Genomic DNA, 23,678 nt, shown 5'->3' with positions numbered 1-23,678 from the left:
GGTGGCAATGATAGGTGGCACAGATGGACACTTATGGGTGGCACTGATGACACTGATGGGTGACATTGCTGGGCATCACTGATTTTATTTGTGCCATAGAGGTGCCATTCAGTGCCCATTTGTGGGCACTGATTGGCATATGTTGGGCATTCATTTGCACATGTGGATGGCCATGGGGGATGTACCTGGCCATCAACATGTTAGGTGCTTCCCTGGTGGTCCTGGCGGCTTCCCTGGTGGTCCAGTGTGGGCATCTGAGGGGGGCTGCGCTGGTAAACAATTAGCACAGACCCCCCTGTCAGGAGAGACGCCAATCGGCTCTCCTCTACTCGTGTCTGTCAGACACGAGTTAGGAAAAGCCGATCAACGGCTCTTCCTCTTTACATTGCGATCAGCCGCGATTGGACATGGCTGATCACGTGGTAAAGAGCCTCTGTCGAAGGCTCTTTACCGAGATCGGTGTAGCGGTGTGTCAGACTGACACACCGCACCACTGATCGCCGCGATGCGCGCCCCCCAGGGGCGCGCAGCGGCTGTTATCCTGCTGGACATCATATGACGCCCAGCCAGGATAACTGAACCACCGCCCGGCCGTCATCTGCTATAGGCCAGGTGGGAAGTGGTTTAAAAGTGTATCCAAGACTAAAGCTGGCCAGACAAGGTTCAAATTTCATCTGATTACTGCTGAAATTCAAGCTGTGGGTAGCCTTGTCATCCTCCATCTACGCAGTTTGGGGTGGATGGAGAAATCTATGCGAAGTTTGGCTCACATCAGGCTCTACAAACAAATAAAATATCACTTTGGAGAGGAATGATGCTTTGTAACTGAATTAAAGCAGTATTAAAGCCAAAACCAAACATTTATTATGTTGCAGCTTACCAATTCTTAGATGCGATGGCTGCACTTGTTTTCTTTTTTAAGCTTTCTCTCTTTTATTTCCCCCTGGTGATCTAGCCAGTAAGTTTGTCGTTTAACAGAACAAGTTGTCCTGAAGATGTAGCAGGTAAAGAGGTGGTGCAAGCTGCAGTCCTGCAGCTGTTGTGGAACTACATGTCCCATGAGGCATTGCAAGCCTGATAGTTACAATCACGACACCCAAAGGCAGAGTCATGATGGTACTTGTAGTTCTGAAATGGCTGGAGGACCGTAGGGTGTGGTCAGCTTTTATTTATGTAAAGCCTTTTATCCCAAAAGGACGAAAAATCATTTGTTGTATCTGCTTAAGTATTAGCTGGCGTTTGGCTTCAATTTGTTAATGTATTTAAATCTGCTAGTACATCTAACACTCCCCTCCCCCCAGACTGACAATGCTGCTGTTTAAAGGTGTCTCAATGTTGTTCCTTCATCCAGAGTGTAGGCACTCTAAAATAGAAAGTGTGTTACTGGCCAGATCACCAGGTAAAAACAGAGGGGAGGGGGAACCAAAAAAAAAAGAAAACAAATGCAGCCACCACACCTAATGAATGGTAAGCTGCAAAATATTTCATTTTTGGTTTTTGGTTTAATATCTTTAACATTTGGAACCATTATGAATAAGGCTGTTTATGTTATTGTTGTATCATTGGTTTATTCTTCCTGTTTTCACTTTACAGATCAAAGGCTCTCTGTCTCTGAACATCATTAGCTCCATTTCCAGCATGATAGCTCTGATCTTAAACATTGCCGATTTGGCAACCGTCCGGTACAACGATGCTTACTATAACTGTTACTATAGTGGGCGCTATTATACTTATGCAGCTCAGAGGCTATGCCAACAGACACTTGCAATGCCCCGTACACACGATCGGACTTTGTTCGGACATTTGAATCAGTATACAAAATCCTAGGATTTTTTCCGACGGATGTTGGCTCAAACTTGTCTTGCATACACACGGTCACACAAAGTTGTTGGAAAATCCGATCATTCTGAACGCGGTGACGTAAAACACGTATGTTGGGACTATAAACGGGGCAGTGGCCAATAGCTTTCATCTCTTTATTTATTCTGAGCATGCGTGGCACTTTGTCCGTCGGATTTGTGTACACACGATCGGAATTTCCGACAACGGATTTTGTTGTCGGAAAATTTTATATCCTGCTCTCAAACTTTGTGTGTCGGAAAATCCGATGGAAAATGTGTGATGGAGCCTACACACGGTCAGAATTTCCGACAACAAGGTCCTATCACACATTTTCCATCGGAAAATCCGACCGTGTGTACGGGGCATTAGTGTTATTCTGGTCATTATAAAAATAGAATATAAAGTGTTTAATGTATTAAAGAAAGGTAAAATATATAAATCACTAAAAATATGTATACTGATTCAAAGAATACTATATACTATACTACCAAAATGGACAAGGTTGGATATAATAAAAATAGCCTTTAAGCGATTGTATACCCCGCTTTGTTATTTTTACCTAGAGGTAAGTCTATAATAAGTCTTACCTGTAGGTAAAATGAAAATCTCCCAAACGTGCACCGTTTAGGAGATATTCACTGTACAAGCAGCCTTTGACATCAGAGGCCCCTGAAGGCTTGGCTTATTGTGCCGGAACTTCAGAGCTTCTTTCCGGAACTGAGAGCTTCCACGTGCATGTGCGGGAGTCACGTCATTGCGGCTCCAGCTACTCACAGCGCCGAAGCCTGTGAGCCAAGAGAAATGCCGGGGGAACATGTCAGCCCCCTCAATGCAGGCAGGTAAGGTAAGGTAAGTATTTCATAATGTGAGAAGGTAAGGTAATTATTTTATAATGTGCTAGTATGCGATGCATACTAGCACATTATGCCATTGCCAAATGGCTGGTATTGTTGCCATGCTTGGTTTGCTTGTGGCAGAGATTGCAAATTGCAATTGTGCGATCGGCTGCGCATGTGCTAAAAAAGGTCTACACAGCTGGGCTCTGGGAAGTGGGCTGGGAGATAAGAGGTCCACAATCTGATAAAATAGGGTGGCTTCTCCCAACTGTTCCATAATGGCTACCTCTGGAGGACATCCTGCCTCGCTGGGGTTATGCCTCTCCCTTACTTTCCTCTCCTGCTCTATCTGGCAGCCAAGTACAGTCAGTGACCTCATCATCATCATCCCCTCCATCCTCTTTACTGGGATGGGCTTTATGTTTGAGTCGAACATGAGTTCGACTCGAACATTGGCTGTTCGCCCGTTCGCCGAATAGCGAACAATTTGGGGTGTTCGCGGCAAATTCGAAAGCCGCGGAACACCCTTTAAAAGTCTATGGGAGAAATCAAAAGTGCTAATTTTAAAGGTTAATATGCAAGCTATTGTCAAAAAAAGTATTTGGGGACCCGGGTCCTGCCCCAGGGGACATGTATCAATGCAAAAAAAGTTTTAAAAATGGAAGTTTTTTCGGGAGCAGTGATTTTAATAATGCTTAAAGTGAAACAATAAAAGTGTAATATTCCTTTAAATTTCGTACCTGGGGGGTGTCTATAGTATGCCTGTAAAGGGGCGCATGTTTCCCGTGTTTAGAAATGTCATTTTGCTGTCAGACTGTTTTAAAGGAAAAAAAAAGTCAAAGTGCTAGCACTAGTGCCGGCTATAATGAATTGTCGGTCCGGCAATACACAGAAAAGTTCATTGATAAAAACGGTATGGGATTTCCCCACAGGGGAACCCCAAACTAAAATAAAAAAAAAGTGTGGGGGTCCCCCTAAATTCCATACCAGGCCCTTCAGCTCTGGTATAGATATTAAGGGGAACCCCACGCCAATTTTTTTTAAAAAAATGGCGTTGGGGTCCCCCTCAAAATCCATACCAGACCCTTATCCGAGCATGCAACCTGGCAGGCCGCAGCAAAAGAGGGGACGACGAGAGAGCGCCCCCCCTCCTGAACCATACCAGGCCAAATGCCCTCAACATTGGGAGGGTGCTTTGGGGTACCGGCCCCCCAAATCACCTTGTCTCCATGTTGATGGAGAGAAGGGCCTCATCCCACAACCCTTGCCTGGTGGTTGTGGGGGTCTGCGGGCGGGGGCTTATCAGAATCTGGAAGCCCCCTTTAACAAGTGAGAGTGTTCTGCTGTGTGACGCTTCTATTGAGGTGACAGTTCTTATATAATGGAGGGCTGTGGGCCACCCAGTGACCCCGCCCCCCTCTGACGTACGGGGATATCCCTATGGCTTTCCCCGTGTTGTCAGAGGGGGGCGGGGTCCCCTGGGGCAGGACCCAGGTCCCCAAACACTTTTTATGAAAATACCATGCATATAAGCCTTTAAAATTAGCACTTTTGATTTTTCATGTTCGTGTCCCATAGACTTTAATGGTGTTTGCGTGTTTGAACAAAGTTTTTGAGTGTTCGCATGTTCTGGATGCGAACCGAACGGGGGTGGTGTTCGGCTCATCCCTAGGACCAACTTAGCAATACGGTTTGTTGTTTATTAGCGTTATCCTCTCTCTGTAGGCTCATGTTACTCCCTTCTTCAACCTTAGAACCAACATCAGAATCAAGTAATGGCTGTGCACCCTCAAGAAGCAAGTGGTTGATGCTGTGTTCAAATAATTCAGCTGACTCCTTCGTGCATGATGGAGTAGCTATGGCAAAGGAGGCAGTATAGGCTGCTCTGGCAGCTGTGGTGGAGTGGAAAGTAGTGTCAGCTTGGGTGACAGAGGATGTGGAGGATGAGGAAGGTTTAGTAAGCCAGTCCACCACCTCCTCTGCATGCTGTGGCTGGATAGCATGGCCAGCATCAGTAAAAAGAGACAAACGTTCCCTGCCTGAGGACGGACCACGTCCACCTTTGCCTGTGGACACAGACGCTGCTGGTCCCCTCATACTGGCATGGGAATATCTGCCTCTCCTTGTTGACCTCCTAACATGATGGGGGAGGGGGCTTATTACACAAATTTATTTGATACTGGGAAATGGGTAATTGGATGAACTTTATTTAATGGAATGTGGTGTTTGGCGCACTGTAAACTGTGTACAATTGAGGACTGCCGCTGACACAAATTGAAAAACTAAAAAAAATATATATATGTTAATAAAGGGGAGCACCAGCATTTCAGTAAGAGAAACTGTGGCTGACAATCTAAAAAAGTGGGCTGGGGAAAAAAAAAAAAAAAAAAGACACAGCGACTGATGCTCAGCCCTGACAGTTTGCCCAACACTATAGTTACATAGTTACATAGTAGGTGAGGTTGAAAAAAGACACAAGTCCATCAAGTCCAACCTATGTGTGTGATTATATGTCAGTATTACTATGTATATCCCTGTATGTTGTGACCGTTCAGGTGCTTATCTAACACTATTTGTCAACTGAAATAACTTTTTTTAAATATTGCGCTTTTTTCATTGTGAGACGTGTAAATATATGTTAAGGGTGTAGAAATATTAATGAACAAAGCAAACAAAAAAAAGTTTTAATTATTAATACTTTATAAAATAGAAGTGAATAAAAAAAAAATCAGCAGGAAAATAATAATTAAATGGAAAGGAAAATTAGGAGTTAATTAAGGCTGATTATAGCAAATTAGGGGTTAATAAGGCGTTAAACATATGTTTTTTTTACTTGACAGGTTGCTTTAAACTGACTTCATCTGCAGTTCGAAGTTCATCCCTTTGAACTGTAGATGAATAAACCGAAAGATATAAAAAGAAACAATGTTTCTTTTTATCTTTCTGTTTCAGCATGTTGTTGATAAACATTGCTGTCTGCGTTTTTTTTTTGACAGCTCCAATTGCCGGGACTTTGTTTACACTTCTGCTGTCAAGAGGGGAACCCCACTGACAGCAGAATGAGTCATCGGTTGTTAAGGATGTGGCGGCCCCGCTCCTTAACAACCAATTATTGCTGGTCTTTTTTTTTTTTTTTAAACATTTCAGCTGTCAGTGGGGGAAACTCACTGACAGCTGAAAGAACTGAGCCTAAAAGTATTGATTTCAGGTATCGGTGCATTTCCACGAGTCCCGATACTTCTGCAAATGCTTAGTATCGGCACCAATACCGGTATCGGTGCAACCCTAAATTAAACGATGTAGTTTCTGACCCTCAGGCAGTGTTACCAACTTACCAGACTGAAATTTACTGATACAACACCAACAATTTACTAGCACAGCCAAATTTTTGCTGGCATTTCCAAAGGTTACAAAACTACAGTTTTAAGTGTCAGCATTTTATTCTACAAACAAGTACGATATGCAATTAGCAATGTGATTTAAGGTAGATATTAAGGCAAAAAACATATTGCTTTTTTTATTTTCAATATAGAAAGTAAGAAGTTCAAGGACTCAGGAGTAAAAGAAATTAGAATGAGCGGCACACACACATGAAATTGACATTTACCGAGACACTGCCAGCAGTGTGCAGCAGCACAGATGATGACGACACCTCATCGCCATGACGCGTCCCCTCTTGAGTCACAGTAACAGTATTTCTCCACTCCAAGTGGTCCCTTCAGTCCACTCAAGTCCAAACAACACTGACAGTCCCGTTCCTGTCCCTCCTTGCTCCCATCCCACAGACCCACACATGAGGGTCCGGCCACTCGGCTCCCTTGCATCATGACATCACACGACACACTCAGACACCGCCTCCACCAGACCCGCCCTCCGCCGCCACACACTGTAGCAAGCACTCGGATGGTCTCAGGCGGCTTCGGACCGGAGCTGCTCATGCTCAGTTCTGAGCCGAGCGGCACAGTCATATTTTTAACCGGCCACCTTTTCCTGTCACCGGCATTTACTTGTAGGAGAAAAGTGCTGTTTTTTTACTGGCAGCCAGTAAAAATACTGACAGTTGGCAACACTGCCCCCAGGGTCAATATATCATTCTCTTATCCATTTTCAATAATAGCCCCCTAGACAAAATATATGAAAATTACTTTGTGCTCTGCCAAAACCTAACCCTATAAATAAAACCAAAAAAAAACACAGCTGCAGCAAACACAAAAGGTGTTCCCACACCAAAATAAAGTAGTATTGAAAAAGTGTTGTGCTGCTCCAAATAACATAAATACTTTTATCATATTACACGTGTTATGCTATTAAAGCAACATAAATCAAAGTGCACAATCACTCAAAATAAACACAAAAACAAACTAAAAAAAAAGTTTTATTTCCTGAAACTTCCCTCTTAAATTGGGGTGCGTGTTATACGCTGATAAATACGGTAATCACATTTGTAAATAAACCACTTTGAAGCAAAATAATGGTCAGTGAGCATCAATGCAGCCTGTTAAGTGCCCATCTGCAGCTTCAGTGCAGCCTAATCTGTGCCCATCTGCAGCTTCAGTGCAGCCTAATCTGTGTCCATCTGCAGCTTCAGTGCAGTCTGATCTGTGCCCATCTGCAGCCTGATCTGCACCCATCTCTCCATCAATGCAACTCACCATCTCTCGCAGGTAATCACCGAACCATCATCTGTTTACTCGGCTCTCAGTCGGCAGTCACATACACAGTCTCGCCTCTGCCATCGGCATTGGACCAGCTCCTGTGATAGACTGAACACTGGTCCAATGCCGGTGGCGGAGGCGGGACTGTGTGTGTGACGTGAGAGCCGAGTGAGAGCCAAGTTAGAGCCGAGCGGAGAGCCGAGTGGAGAGGAGGTGACGGCACAGTGAATTCCGGTGACATTTGTCCCCCTCCTTCCCCTCCGAGGTACGCTGTCTGCGTATAAAATGCACCCGCGATTTTCCCCCTATTTTCAAGGGAAAAAAGTGCGTGTTATACACCGATAAATACGGTACTTGTGAAAAATAAAACCACACATTGTGATATTACTCACTCTTTTAAAAGAGAAGTATGGAAATTTTTCTTTTTAATCATATTTACCTAGCTGGATGCCGCATCTCTCCTATAGAAGGGGCGGGAGCTGCCGGCTCAGGCTCTCAGCGGCTCGCTGAGCGGCTTAGCCAGGTGCAGGTCCAGGCATGTGGGTGGATCCGACTTTTCCCGAACCTGGACCGGCTCTGGGATGTCAGCCGACAGTGGGCTTTGGCTGTACTTTTCCTTTTAAACATACAGTATATAGCAGTGCTCCACCCCAAACAGAAAATCTCCACCAGTCACATAACTGTAATAAAAATGAACGCTTGAATTTATACTGTGAAACAGAATGTTGTAAGTATCCTTTTGGTAATAAAGAATTGCAATCCGTGCTCCACCACAAACTGGAGTGGTCCACCACCAATAGAAATGTCCGCTCACTTGGCACATAGACCTATATAAAAATAGAGGTCACAAGGTGCTCTTTAAATCACATCCATTGATGCATCCATCCATCCAGAGCTCAGAAAGGTCCTGGTGAGACAGCTTCTCTTAGTCAGGCAAAAAAATAAAAAAGGCAGGTTTGTTCCGCGCTATGGACAACATGATAGGATGGTGTTGTTAAACTGCTGCCCCCAATGAAACTACCACTGTGGTGGAGTCAGTAATGGATAGTATGAAGGAATTGGGTGTGGCGCTGCTTATTTTTTGGAGATGTGTGTCCCTTTATATGTGAGGACAAATGTTATGATGTGCAAATTTGCAATGAGAAAAAAAAAAAAATATATATATGTAAATATATGTAAACAAACCTACAGTAAATGTGTGGTAATGATTCCTTAAAAATAATCATAAATATAGTAAACATTAAACTAGCACCACAAGCAAACACATAATGAAATATTGCAAGCACAGTCACTTTATCACACATGGGTCATGTCTATTTATGAGGTGAGTCTGCCCTCCACCAGAGAATGGGGCACCAAAAGAACTGTAAGGATGAGTCATCCAGCCCCCGAGTCTCTAATCCCTGACCCAGATTCACACTCTAGGCAAGGCTCTCAGCCAAGCCAATTTTCCTACACTAACAACTAAACCTATTCACCTAGCACACTAGTTAGAGGGTGCTACATGCCACCTTAGATCCAATTCACTCTGCTTTCAGGACGTTATGACATTGTTACCTCCTAGTGCTCAGCCTGGACTCAGTCTCACTGTAGCAGGTGCTGCAAGGGTCTCCTCCTGATAATGCAGGCAATACTATAGAGCTGGTGGCTACACTAATAAGTTCAATGGCTCTGTCACCCACATCTAGGGTTGCCACCTGTACGGTTTTCTCCTGGACAGTCCGGTTTTTGAATGATGTGTTCGGGTTTTCATCTGCTCCAGACCCGGACACATCATTCAGACCGGGCTGCACCAGGAATGACATGTCTGCACGATCATCTGATGCAAGTCTCCCCTCCCTGCAGCCTGTCTCACTCACACAGCAGAATGAAGCTGCCTCCTCCTCCTCCTCATTCAGCTCTGTATACACATGAGGAGGGGGAGCAGACGGAACACGGGAACACACGGTGATTTCAGGTCTGTACAAAGTTTTCTATGCTTTGTAGATGGACAGGGAGGAGGGGGAGAGGGTGGCTGGGAAGGAGAAAACTAAAAAGATGTACACTTTGTGGAGTCATTGGGGGGGTTAGGAGGATATGTGTGTGTGTGTGGGGGGGCTCTTTGGTATGAGAAAGGACATATGCCAGAAGTGTGGGATGAATTTGAAACCTGACAGCCCCTTTCAGCACTAGCCCTCTACCTTCTCAGAGTGCCCACCCAGCACATATTCAACCTCCCCTTTCCAGCACTAGCCCTCTCCCTCCCAGAGTGCCCCCCAGCACACATCCAACCCTTCCCTTCCAGCACTAGCCCTTTCCCTCCCAGAGTGCCCCCCCAGCACATATCCAACCCCCCATTCCAGCACTTGCCCTTTCCCTCCCAGGGTGCCCCCCCAGCACATATCCAACCCCCCCTTCCAGCACTAGCCCTCTCCCTCCCAGAGTGCCCCCCCAGCACACATCCAACCCCTCCCTTCCAGCACTAGCCCTTTCCCTCCCAGAGTGCCCCCCCAGCACATATCCAACCCCCCCTTCCAGCACTTGCCCTCTCCCTCCCAAAGAGCCCCCCAGCACATATCCAACTTCTCACAGAGGGGATGATCATGAGAGATGGAGGATATTTGCCCTGAATGCCCACACTAGCCTCTGCTGGGCAAGTTAGTGGAGCCAAGTGCCAGAACTTGTTCCAGCACTGGGCTCCAGGACTCAGCTTGGATTCATGGGACACTGGGATTTTGTTCAAATCTCAGGAAAGACCCATTAAAACTTGGACAGTTGGGAGGTTTGGATTTGTATTAGAAAGGGGGAAAGGATTTGTGTTTGTGGGGGAAAAGTTTGTACTGGCAGGGGGGATTTAGGTGGGAAGATATGTGATGGAACTGGGGAGAGGACTTGTGTAGGAGGGGTTTGGAGGAAAAAGGAATTGCGCTGGAGAGGATGAGGGGAGAGGAATTGTTCCAGGATGGGAAACATGTTGTGCTGGAAGGGGGGATTTGGGGGAGAGGATTTGTACTGAGAGGGGGATTTATTCTTGGGAAGGATGTTGGGGTGGAGTATTTGTGCTAGGATGAGGAGCCGTGCTGGTATAGGAATTTGTGGGGTGAAAGGAAATTTGTGCTGGGAAGGGGGATTTTTTTTAGGGAGAGGTTTGTGCTAGAAGTGGGATCTCTTTTTTTATGGGGGGGGGGGGGTGGGAGGAGGAGAAAAATTTATACTACAAGAGAGATTTTTTTTGGGGGGGAGGGTGTTCTACTGGGATGGGAGGCTGTGCTGGAAGGTAGGATTTGGTGGTGGCAGAGGATTTATTTCGAGAGGGGTATTGGGGAAAGGAGGGTTTGTACTGGTTGGGGAAGAGGATTTCTATTAGGAGGGGGAATTGAGGGGGGCAGAGATAAGTGCTGGGATGGGGATGAAGGGGGGCTAGGACTGGGGATTTTGGGGATAGTGGAGGAGGGCTTGTGCTGAGGAAGGGGGAAGAGGATTCGTTTTGAGGGGGGAATTGTTCTGGGAGGGGGAGAAATTATTTTTGTTGGTGGGGTAGAGAGTGAGCATAAAGATTAGTGCTGGATTTATTTATTTTTTGCAGAAGACGGTGTTGGGATATTTGATGAAAGGGTAACATGCAGGAGAGTATTGCTTGCGGGGGGGAATTTTGCGTTCTTCTTACTCCTACACTGTGTGTTACACACCCCTGACTGCTTTACTCTTATTGTTTTGTACTCATGACTCCTACTATGCATTCCACACTCCTGTCCCCTGCATTTTGCACAATAAATATCCCTGACCCATGTACTTGATGCATAACACTCACATGCCACCTGCACTATGCATTACTGTTCTCCTTGAGGCAACCAAGTGTCCCAGGTCTTGTCTTTTACAATCGTATACCATATACTAAAAAAAAAAAAAAAAGCGTGCACCGCTAAAGTGTTTGAGTTTGGCTTGAAGAAAAGGTGGCAACCCTACCCACATCCCTTTTCTTATTTTCTCATGCTTAGCCCTACTTGGAGTGGGAATAACTGACATGCCCCAATCATTGCAAAAATGTACCACATATACCCTCATAGCAGCCTGACTGGCTATATCAACTAGATGGAAATCTACAAACCCACAACACCACCAAATTCCTAATGACCATTTCCTAATGGAGCACTCATTTGCCATAGCCCAACTTCAACTCCACATATTTATGAGACACTGGGCCCCCTGGCTTAACAACAGTAGAATTGCTTCCCTCAAGTGACATACTCCATACCACTGGTCTCGGGGATTCCCCCTCATCCAAACCTTCCAAACCCTACTACCCTGCCAAACATCTAATATGTGCAATTTCAGGAACTTTCTACCAAATTCCCCTCCACCACCCCCAGCATGACTTTCTTCATTTAGATATTCTTCATGAAGTTATATATATACACATACAGTATCTCACAAAAGTGAGTACACCCCTCACATTTTTGTAAATATTTTATTATATCTTTTCATGTGACAACACTGAAGAAATTACACTTTGCTACAATGTAAAGTAGTGAGTGTACGGCTTGTATAACTGTAAATTTGCTGTCCCCTCAAAGTAACTCAACACAAGGCCATTAATGTCTAAACTTCTGGCAACAAAAGTGAGTACACCCCTAAGTGAAAATGTCCAAATTGGGCCCAATTGAAGGAACCATGAATGCCAACATGTACTGTGACATACTGAAGCAGAGCATGATCCCCTTCCTTCAGAGACTGGGCAGGGCAGGGCAGTATTCCAACATGATAACAATCCAAAAACACACCTCCAAGACACCCACTGCCTTGCTAAAGAAGCTGTAGGTAAAGGTGATGGACTAGCCAAGCATGAAAAATGTGAGGGGTGTACTCTTTTGTGAGATACTGTATATATAGGTGTGGCTGTAAGTGGGGGTGCTGTGGATAAGGAGGTGGTAGTGACTGTGAGAGTGGGTGTGTTGGATGGGGAGGGGGTTGTAGGGTGGTTTGTTGAGAAAAGCCAGTCAGATTGGATCTTGGAAGATAAGGGGGGGAGAAGATGCAGTGGAAGCAGATCTTGGAGGAGGGAGAGAGAGGAGGCAAGGAGACCAGACTCTGGGGGAAGGGGAAAGGTGGGGTAATGAGACTGGATTGTGAAAGCAGTCTTTATTGTTCCTTTAAAATCTGGCAAATAAAATATGTTTGCTTTTCTGAAGAAATTTGAACAGTCCGTATTCTGATATGTTGCAAACAAGAACATGGCTCATCACCAATATACCAATCCTACGAGTGGGTCAAAGTTCCAGTAGAGGAATGTGCACAGGAGTTCAGCAAACAGAGACTCAGTAGCCAGACAGTCCACACTTTCTCACAGATATTCCACTCTACCTCACAGTCAAGTTCAGACTCATTCCCAACCCTTTTCAAGCTTCCCTTGCAGGGCGATTAACCATTTTAAGATCAAAGTCCCAGTAACCAGGATTTGTAGGCTCTTTCTCACCCAGTGTCTCTCAGAGCCTGCAAATTCTGGGTCCCAAATGAGGACTTACAGTACTCTTTGGATTTTTAAGTCAGTGAAAAACAATATCAAATATGGCCCTACAAGGGAATATACTTGAAACCCAATGCAAAAGGAGTAAGTCCAGTATGCAACCCTCAGAGGAAAAAATAAGGGGTGATTAGTAATGATTCTTAAGGCAATGTTCATAAAATAAAGTCCATATAACAATAAATCCAATAGAGAGAATAGACTTTTACAATGTCAGCAGTCTCTCCTTCAGGTGAGTTCTGGAGTCTTCTGGTCAATGATCATGTAAAAAACAGAAGACAAGGAGGGGAGAGAGAGCCCCACTGGCTAAGTGTAGTACCTGTAGTGATAGGAAAATCAATAACAAACTGGATGACAAGTATTGCACTCATGTACACATGGATAAAACACAGCGTATTAATATGTTTAAACATTCAGGAGCAACCACAATTGAAATCGCTGATAGGGACAGTCTTGAAAGGACAAACAGTCAAATAATTAAAACATTCAATGAGATAAAAGAATGTGCCAATTTAATAATAACATATGATTGGATGAACAATTATCTAGACATCTCCCTGCATAGATGGAACAACTGCAAAGCGTGATAGTACCTTAAGCAAGAGTCGGTGGTGGACTGGCTTGGTGCTGCATTGGCAAAACCTTCATGTGTTCCTGGGTGTCACTAGGAAGAGGGAAGCCAGCGTGTGCAGAGCCGGATGGACAGTGTGGTGCCTCAATCGGATCTCCAATGATGTGTGGTGGAATGATGGGGCAGCCAGGAAGCAAAGGAGGGACCGGGAGGCAGCTGGAGCAGCCACCGAACGGAGCTGGTGGATGGGAACACCCGAACGTGACGCCATATGATCGGGAACGCAGGTCCAAAATGAAGCTTTGAGCACAACAGGTGGAGAGCAAGCTAAGGAGAGTAGAGAGGGAAGATAGCTGTCGTCTTAACTACGCGTATGTGGGCATGGCCCTTCTTCAGGTCAACTATCTTCCCTCTCTACTCTCCTGCACACACTGGCTTCCCTCTTCCTAGTGACATCCAGGAACACATGAAGGTTTGCATCGCAGCACTGCCCCACCAAGCCAGTCCACCAAGGCAGTTCACCACCGACTATTGCTTAAGGTACTGTCACAGTGAGGAGCACGCTTTGCAGTTGTTCCATCTATGCAAGGAGATGTCTAGATAATTGTTCATCCAATCATATGTTATTATTAAATTGGAACATGCTTTTATCTCTTGAACGTTTTATTTATTTGACTGTTTGTCCTTTCAAGACTGTCCCAATCAGCGCTTTCAATTGTGGTTGCTCCTTAATGTTTTTACTTGCATTCACATCCCTCCTGGTGTGATTATCCACACAGCTGCTCTTTGGGCTCTTGCAGAACATTCACAAGGTGTAATGCAATAGACATTCACAAGGTGTAGTGCAATAGATGTCCCAGTTTCCTGGCGCCAGACTGTTTTTGTCTGTTTATTAATATGTTTAGTGGAGGCATCAACCTCTGGTAGCTTCTTAGGAATACACAGATGGATATAAAATGATAAGAAAGAAGAGTGAGGAGAAGTGATTCACTCTCACTGTAATATTAATAGATGGCGATGTATAAAAATTAAGAGTACTCTCAAAGATTGTGTAACACAGGAATTACTCAAGGTATCCAGCAGGTGACGTCCTTCTAATCGTAGATGGAGATGTATGAAGGATGGATAGGTAGCTGCTCCTGGAGGATGGTCTCATCAGTAAGTGTAAAAATATGGTGGCAAAAAACACAAACCAAGGGGGGACTGGGCAGCTCTAAGTGTAGTATTATTTATTAAATAAAAAGATAAATGATAAAAATGCAATCACATGTGGTAAGTAAAGCTACAGGCAATATGCTAAAAAAACTTCCAGCAGTTGGCTTTGTATCAAGGGATCCAATTGATAGTCCTGGATGGTCATAGATGAATAGGTATGCCAAGAAACCAGTGGTGGAACTACCAGGGCTGTAAAGGTCGCAATCACGACCGGGCCCTGGCATTCTGCCACTGTGTGGGAGTCCCCAAGACCTGGCATTTCCTGATGGCAACTCACTATGCAGTTGATGGGTGGGAGGGGCAATTTGCAGCTCTGTGGTGCCCATAGCATCTCCCTCCAGCTAGCAGTTCACCACAGAGATGCTGTTCACCCACCACCTGCACTGCATAGGGAACTGCCAGCCTGAGGGGCAGAGGGAGATGTGCAGGTGAGTGGCCATGGGGTGACCTGACTGTACTGAAAGTACACTCTTGTGTGTATTAGTAAAGTGTGTGTGTGGGGGGGTACAGAGATGTGCTTGGGGGTTGAGATGCACATCAAGTGGGTACAAACACAGAGATGTGTTAGGGGTGTGGGAGGTGCAAAGATTGCTTGCTGTGGTGTACAATGGTGTCCTGGGGGAATACAGTGGATGCTTGGAGAAGCAGAGGTGTGTGTGAGAGGATAGAGGTACGATTGGTGCAGAGATGTGCGGCAGAGTACATATATGTGCTGGGGGGTGTTGAGGCATGCTGGGGAATACAGAGGATGCTGGGAGGTGTAGAGGTGTGTGTGTGTGTGGGGGGGTGCAGAGGTGTGCTGGGGGTCACAAAAGTTTGCTGGATGTATGGAGGCATACTGCCTGATAAAGAGAATTCTAGGAGGTGTAGAGGTGTGCTTGCGGGGTACAGAGGACACTGGGAGGTGCAAAGGTGTGTGTAGGTGGTGCAGCGATGTGCAAAGAGGTACAGAAGTGTGCTGGGGGGTACAATGTTGTTCTAGGGATACAGAGGTTATTTGGGATGTACAGAGATGTGCAGGGGCTATAAAGGCATGCTGAGGGGTACGGAGGCATTCCAGGGGGTGTAGAGATGTATAAAAAAGGTGAAACAAATGGTCCAGCACTTGATAAATTGCTGTGTAGCTGATTGAAAACAGATGTCTCCACTGGTCTAGCCACCGCATTTGGCTGTGCTGCCACTCTCAACAGGTCAGGGAATACCCAAATAGAACTCTAAATAATTGTCGTAAAGGTAATGCATAATGCGGTAATGCGTAGAGGCTGTTGCACCCTCTGTCTTTTTTCTTTTTAATCTTAAAAAAGTGTATGAAACATACTCACAAAGGTTAAAATCAAGCAAAATGTAAAATCCACCAGATGCTCATCCAGCATGGTCCACTGGCCAGTGACAGTTGTGGAAGGAAGAGCCCAAAACTGACGCATTTCGAGGGGTATCCCCTCTCCTTCAGAGCTTCAGGTGTTGAGATGTGCAAAGGGATATGGCATTAGGTGGTTCTTGTAGAACCAAACCCATTTTAAATGATCCCCTCCCCCTAATTAACATATGTTCTCCTACCATGACTGGCTGAATACATAGTAAAAAAAGGTGTCCCTGAAAATTTGTTGAAAAGGTTGGCAACTATGCAGGAAGAGATACCACTGCAGAACACATGAAATTGTCATGCTGCGGGACCATAATAAAGGGCCATGCGACAGAATAAAAGGGCCCTGGATCAGTGGGAAGGGCCCCGAGTTGGGGTCAGGGGGGCCCTTCATGGTTTCTTGCACCTGGGCCCTGAAGGTTGTAGTTACTTCTTCCTGGTTTTCATCCTATAAGAGACTATAGTGTTTCTTGTAGAGGCGTCTTTCTTGGCATACTTATCCACCGATGACCATCCAGGATTGACTATTCATTGGGATCCATGACATAATGTCCACTCCTGGAGGTTTTTGGCATAATGCCAGTTGCTTTATTTAACACATGTGAGTGCATTTTTATCATTTATCTTTTTATTTCATAAATAATACTACACCTAGAGCAGCCCACTCTTCCTTTGGTTTGTGTTTGTGAAAAATGTAAAGTACTGAAGTTTGTTGGCATTTCATTGTTGTTCATTATTGTGTTTTTGTACCCTAAAATTAATTTTCCTAAACAGTTGCACTAAAATCGTGCGACAAAAATTGGAACTATCACTATTTCACTCCCTAGGATGTCTGCTTTACAAGTTTTGGGGTGTTTATGCACAATGTTTTGGGGTTTTTATGCACAATGTAATCTTCAGGCCTAAAATTATTTGTTTGGCATGCAAACAAAAAACAAAAAACAAAAACAGCTGTGGTAGCAAAAGGGTTAGAGGGACCACAATCCAAAATATGGAGAAAGATACCTGCCATCCAAGACACATCCCCGACATCCTGTACAATATATAAAAAATATTTAAATAAACTACAAACTGAAGAATTTCCTATAATAAAAAACAGATTTCTTTTTTTTTTTTTTACAGAATGGTGCTTATGCTGTTATTTCTCTACTACTTGTGATAAATCTGCTACTCTTCTGTGTCACCGTTTCCACCTCTGTTTTGGATGCCGGTCTCTCTCAAAAGTACAAAGTGTCATCCAGGTACGAGGCGTACAGAATTACAGTAAAAAAAGTGTCAAGGCACCAGCAAGGTCTAACATTCACCACCTTTATTTTGAGATATAACACAACACAACAAAATTGCAACATGATCTTTTGGCATGACAATTTTCAATCTATGTATGGCCAGCTTTAGGGTGTACACAAGAATGGATTTCATCTCCCTTTAGACTAGAGAGATTTTCTCCTACTTCTACTTGCATCTCCAGGATAGGAAGTGAAGTGGAATCTCCCCAGCAGAGCAGAAAATAAGCAAAAAATTACCTGGCAAGGGTTTTCAGCCTTCTCTACTTTGTCAAAGACTTTTAATAACTCCACCTACAAAGTGTAGGTATAGCATATTTTTTTTAAAATTGTTGCCAGAGGCTAAGCTTTTTTTTAGATCTGCATAGAGTGGTGAGGGGTTCAGATGTCTATTGCTGTCTTCGTTAGGGAGATTCAATCTCATTAATTGTCCCGATCCCCAATGTCACCAGGAATGTAAGCGAGGGTAAATCCAAAATTTAGAGGTGCCACCAGAACAGGAATAGGGGAGAAATCTACCAATGGTGACACTTGCTCCTACGCCAGCTGTCTCAATTGAACGGAAATCTCCTGAGACACAGATGGTAAAAAAAAAAAAAAAATTATGGGGGTTTTAACCCTTACGCTACTTAAGGATTAATGGTTATTTGGCTTTAAATATACTTTAGAAATACGCACCATTAAACAAGACTCCACCTTGGTCCCTTCCAATGTTCCCTTCCCTGCCAACCGTCACTCAAAACTGTGATATCAAGTTCAGTAAGATAAGGGATGTGGTGAAATAATGTTGGTATATTGTCCAGAAGCTGACTTATATACTAGGGCCAATTTAGACAGGAGCCAATTTACCTACCAGCATGTCTTTGGAGGTGGGAGGAAACCGGAGTACCCAGAGGAAACCTATGCAGACACAGGGAAAACATGCAAACTCTAAGCAGGTAGTGGCGTGGTTGGATTTCACTACATGCTTTTCTGCAGCTTCTCCATTGAATTCTTTGGAAACAAAAAAGCATCGTTTTGCATTTAAAACAAGTCCATGGCTGTTTCCAAAAATGCAGAAAAAAGCATAGATATGAATGTGTCTGTAGTGCATTTTGGAAAAGAGCACAAAAAAACGCATAGATGTGAACCAGGCCTTATGTCACATACACACGACTGGTTTTGCCGTCAGAATAAACTCTGAAGTTTTCTCCGACAGAATTCTGCTCAAGCGGTCTTGCATACACACGGTCACACCAAAGTCTGACCGTCCAGAGCGCGGTGACGTACAACACAGACTAGAAAATAGCCAGTAGCCAATAGCTTCTGTCTCGTACTTGCTTCAGAGCATGCGTCGTTTTTGGTCCATCGGAACAGCATACAGACGAGCGTTTTTCCCAATGGGAATTGGTTCCATCGGAAATATTTAAAACATGTTCTATTTTTAGGTCCGTCAGAATTTTCGAAAAAAAAAAGTCCAATGAGGCCTACACATGATCGGAATAGACGATGAAAAGCTTCTGTCTGACTTTTTCTGTCGGACATTGTGCTTATGTGTATGCAGCTTTAGAATCTTAACCACTTGCCGACCGCCGCACGACGATGTACGTCCAAATTTTGAAGGGGTATATCAGTGTAATGGCTGCCATAACTGCGGTATCTCCGTTTTCGTGCGGCGGCCGGCTTTCAGATAAAAGTGGTCCCTGCGACGGATTCGCTACGAGATCACTGTTATCGGTGGCGGTAGAGGGGCCCCCTCCCGCCGCGATCCAGTGCCCTCCGCCACTTACCGGAGCCATCGGTAGCGGCGGAGGCAATCGCATCCGTCTCCGTTCTGTGCCCGGAGATGAGTGAGGCTAGGATACTCGTCTCCATGACACTGCTGGACGGAAGCGACGTCAAAACGTCACTTCCGCCCACGCCTCCTAAAGGCACATTTTTTTAAATGACTTTTTTTTTTTCTTTATTGCATTTTAGTGTAAATATGAGATCTGAGGTCTTTTTGACCCCAGATCTCATATTTAAGAGGTCCTGTCATACTTTTTTATATTACAAGGGATGTTTACATTCCTTGTAATAGGAATAAAAGTGACACTTTTTTTTTTTTTTAAACAGTGTAAAAATAAATAAAATAATGTAAAATAAATAATAAAAACATTTTTTTTTTTTAAATCCCCCGTCCCGACGAGCTCGCGCACAGAAGCGAACGGATACGCGAGTAGCGCCTGCATATGAAAATGGTGGTCAAACCACACATGTGAGGTATTGCCGCGGCCGGTAGAGTGAGAGCAATAATTCTAGCCCTAGACCTCCTCTGTACTGCAAAATATGCAACCTGTAGAATTTTTTAAACGTCGCCTATGGAGATTTTTGAGGGTAAAAGTTTGACGCCATTCCACGAGCGGGCGCAATTTTGAAGCGTGACATGTTGGGTATCAGTTTACTTGGCGTAACATTATATTTCACAATATAAAAAAAAATTGGGCTAACTTTACTGTTGTCTTATTTTTTTATTCAAAAAAGTGATTTTTTTCCAAAAAAAGTGCGCTTTTAAGACTGCTGCGCAAATACGGTGCAAAAAAAAGTATTGCAACGACTGCCATTTTATTCTCTAGGGTGTTAGAACCCACAAACATTATATATGGTTTTTCTTCTAAGTAATTTTCTAGCAAAAAACCTGTTTTAAACATGTAAACACCTAAAATCCAAAACGAGGCTGGTCCTTAAGTGGTTAAAAGACTGTTGATTTGTGATAAACAGAAAAACCTAATATAATCGGCAGAAAAAAAAAATAATATTCAATATTCACCAATGCAAATTCCTTCCTTTCACCAATGCAAATTCCTTCCTTATTCAACCAAAAAGTCTCATGAATAGAATCCTTGCACAGTCCATAGAACAGGGATTATGTGCATAAACTTGTGCATGTGCATTCTTCATCAAGTAATCCACCACAAATATGTGCAAGATCAAAAACATTCAGCAAACGTATGCCATGATGATATTTGTACTTCACCCCAACAAAATGTTACCTTTGAGATGATCCACTCTGTGTAAAAAGTCTTCCATATCTCATATATCCCTTAGAGGATAACAATGAAATATAAGCCATGCATGTGCCAGGAGATGTGGCGAAGAACAATACCGCTAGCTGCCAGTATCACATGTGTACATGTAAATTAAAATGGCGTCAGACATTTGATGTGATATAACAACACATGTAACACCTCAATGCACGTTGACATCAAGATGTATGCACTACTTGTGGCTCACATGGATGAAAACATCTTATATATAAAACAAAAGGGGGACAAACCCAATAAAAGTCAACAAAAGCCAGCTAAGTAGACATGGTGCAGTCATTGGACTTTAAGGCAAAGCAAATACTCCATCATCAAATTAATAAACAAAATACAATATGGAACTTACTAAAAAGACATTTTTGAAACCCCTTGTTCCATTTCCGCTTCCACTTTTTCACTTTAAAAAAAAAAAATTCTTCCTCTTAGTTCCAACATTTTAGGGTAAAACCTCAGAATCCAGGAATCAGACAGAATTATTAGAATTATTTAGGCCCAGAAAAATATGGGTCTCTAATTTATAGATCCACCTGCTCTCCAATCTCAGATTATATTTAATAAATTCATCCCCTCTTTCGCTCATATGGATCCCATCCAGAATCCAGAAAAGGGGGGATGCCGTTATCATTCTAAATGAATAAAGTATAGATGATTGGAGATTTTCTGAGCATATGGGATGTGGTCTGAAATTCGCACTTTAAATTGAAATTTTTTCTTACCACCATAAAAGCCACCGCAACTAATAAATAACTCCCTCTCTGTTGCAGTTAGCAAAATGTCTAGCAGTCAAAGTTTTTCCATTTGATAAATCAATCCATTTGTCAGTGTTTACAAATTTGCAAGTTGAACAGGCCCCAAGTTTATTGGTGCCTTTAGTTTGGCAGCATAATTGGTGATTTCTGCAAAAGTGACTCCAGACTTATATATCGCCACACTCGATGCGGGATCAATATGTAATAGATGGTAAGGGAAAGGTGTCACAAGTTCATACATGTAATAACTGTAATAACTACAACATCCACCTAAGTTTTCAGCACCAAAAAATCCACTACCTCAAACAAGTTTCGATATTATCGGATCTTCCTGGAAACAATGCCAGTGCTGAGAATCTTTTTTACCTTAGAGGATTGTTCTACAAACCTAGTAATACAATGAATAGAGAGAGGTTTCATCTTGTTTATTATTCTTTAATGTGAATTATGTTCATGTCTAAGAGCTTTCCTTCTATGATTCACATTGCTCAGAAATTTGTCCTCATACTCTCTAGCCTTAAACCTTGGTCATAATATTTTGTCTTCCTCCTCAAAAAAAAAATCCTTTATTTTAATGTTTTTTTTTTCTCTTCTGAAGGTGTACATGTTACAGAATGATGCCGTCAATGCCATGAATCCTGGTGCCATTCCTGTTCCTGTAACCACCACTTATGCTCAACCATCAGCACCACCACCACCTCATTCAGTCAATTTATTAATGGATTGGTTAAACTTTAACTAAAGAGCACCTGTCACCTATATATTTTATGGACAGATCAGCTTTTTACCGGATTGCTTCCTAATTATTACAAATCAGTAATTTAGCAATATTAGTACATTCTTGGGTTGTTTTTCTAAAAGTGATTTCTATTGTCAAAAAAGTTTCTTAATGTGTTGGACTGAGCAGGGGGTGGGACTTGACTTGAGAAAGGGAATTGTATTTTTCACCTCTCTCATTAACTTTTGTCTTCTCTCAATTTATAGTTAGTCCTTCATTTCATGGAAATATCGTTTTTCAATTGAATGTTTTCCCATTGCACTATATACTGTATGACTATTGTTTGCCCTATAGGTAGCACTTTTTGTATACCATAGCTAAGCTAATTTGGTAAAAAAAAAAAAAATATATATATATATATATATATATATATATATATATATATATATATATATATACTACATTGTTTCTATCTATATACTACAATATATTCATCTGGCAATAATTTTAGTGTGGTAACTTTTTGTTTATAGTTTTATTGATAGTTCTATAAGACCTTTTTTGGGGGGGAAAGTCACTAGTTAAAGCACCCAGCCTTTAGTTGTTGCTTTATTTCAGTGGTGATCAACTGAAAAGTTATAAAGGGCCTTAAGTGCAGCCCCTGACACTTCCAGAGGGCCGCATATTTTCACACCTCCAAACCCAAGAACCTTGGTCCTGCTTCATTATTTGTAGTGTAATGCAATGCACACTGAACAAGTTGGAGTAAAAAAACCTCCCAGCATTGGTGTCAGTGGTTGCAGTAATAACCCCCACCAACCCACCATGCATTGATAGTGACAATGCAAGTTAACACTCCACTCCCCCCCCCACACTTCAGTGGTTATAGCAGTGAACGTTAACTCCCCCGCCATATATTGGTGGTCATGGCAGTGAAAGTGTTAACCCCCTGTATTGGTGGTCATGGCACTAAAAGTGTTAACCCCCCCCCCCCTGTATCTGTGGTCATGGCTGTAATAGGTAACACCCTCCCCCTCTGAATTGGTAATCGCAGCAGTGAACATTAACAACCCCATATTGATGGTCATAGTAGTGAAAGTGTAAAACCCCCATCCCACCATATTGGTGGTCATGGCAGTGTTTGTGTTACCTCCCTATCCCCCCATATAGGTGGTCATGGCAGTGAATATGTTAATCCCTCCTCCCCCCGGGTATTGGTGGTCATGGCAGTGAAAGTGTTAATAACTCCGCCCACAGTAGAGTCTCTTTCTTTCAGTGGTGGGTGCTAGAATAGACTGTTCCAGCACCCATCTCCTCACTGCCATTCTGCAATCTGACTAGAGCCCAATAGCCCACAGGCTGTATAAAAGGCCTATGGGCCTTGTGTGGCGCACCAGGGTTCAGTTTGCTATAGATGCTTTTAGGACATGTTGGGGCCTCACTAATATCATGTGGGAGCTGCATGCTACGACCCATGATGTTTGCATGATGATACCATATAATGTGTAGGTTGACACCCGCTCATGAACAGAAGTCAAACTTTTATACAGAGCCCCACACCAGAAGGATAATGTCCTTTTTCTCACCAGTGATACCTGTCCCAGCACTTTCAAAGGTTTTTCAAGGAAGATAACATAGAACACTGATCTTCCTCCATCTCCTCACACATTACACTTTACTCTTCATGAAAGGCATGGAGAAAAACTGCTGTATACTTTGTAGGACCTCGCATGCTCATGGTCTAGGCCAGGGATATGCAATTAGCGGACCTCCAGCTGTTGCAGAACTACAAGTCCCATGAGGCATAGCAAGACTCTGACAGCCACAAGCATGACACCCAGAGGCAGAGGCATGATGGGACTTGTTGTTTTGCAACAGCTGGAG

General features: G+C 43.5%; 1 protein-coding gene across 2 annotated transcripts in view; it reads left to right on the top strand.

The window, feature by feature from the left end:
- The window catches only part of LOC141106397 (membrane-spanning 4-domains subfamily A member 4D-like), a 227,752-nt gene extending 205,453 nt beyond the window's left edge, over positions 1–22,299 (top strand). For both annotated transcript variants that reach the window (XM_073597155.1, XM_073597152.1), the window contains 2 exons: positions 17,105–17,223; positions 21,675–22,299. In XM_073597155.1, coding sequence (XP_073453256.1) covers positions 17,105–17,223; positions 21,675–21,711 — 156 coding nt within the window. In that variant the 3' untranslated portion in view covers positions 21,712–22,299. The remainder of the gene's footprint in view (positions 1–17,104; positions 17,224–21,674) is intronic.
- Positions 22,300–23,678: the final 1,379 nt, after the last annotated feature.

This window comes from Aquarana catesbeiana, linkage group LG08, assembly GCF_042186555.1.
Source record: "Aquarana catesbeiana isolate 2022-GZ linkage group LG08, ASM4218655v1, whole genome shotgun sequence".
Classification (NCBI taxonomy): domain Eukaryota; kingdom Metazoa; phylum Chordata; class Amphibia; order Anura; family Ranidae; genus Aquarana; species Aquarana catesbeiana.
This window is presented reverse-complemented; position numbering and strand designations above follow the sequence as displayed.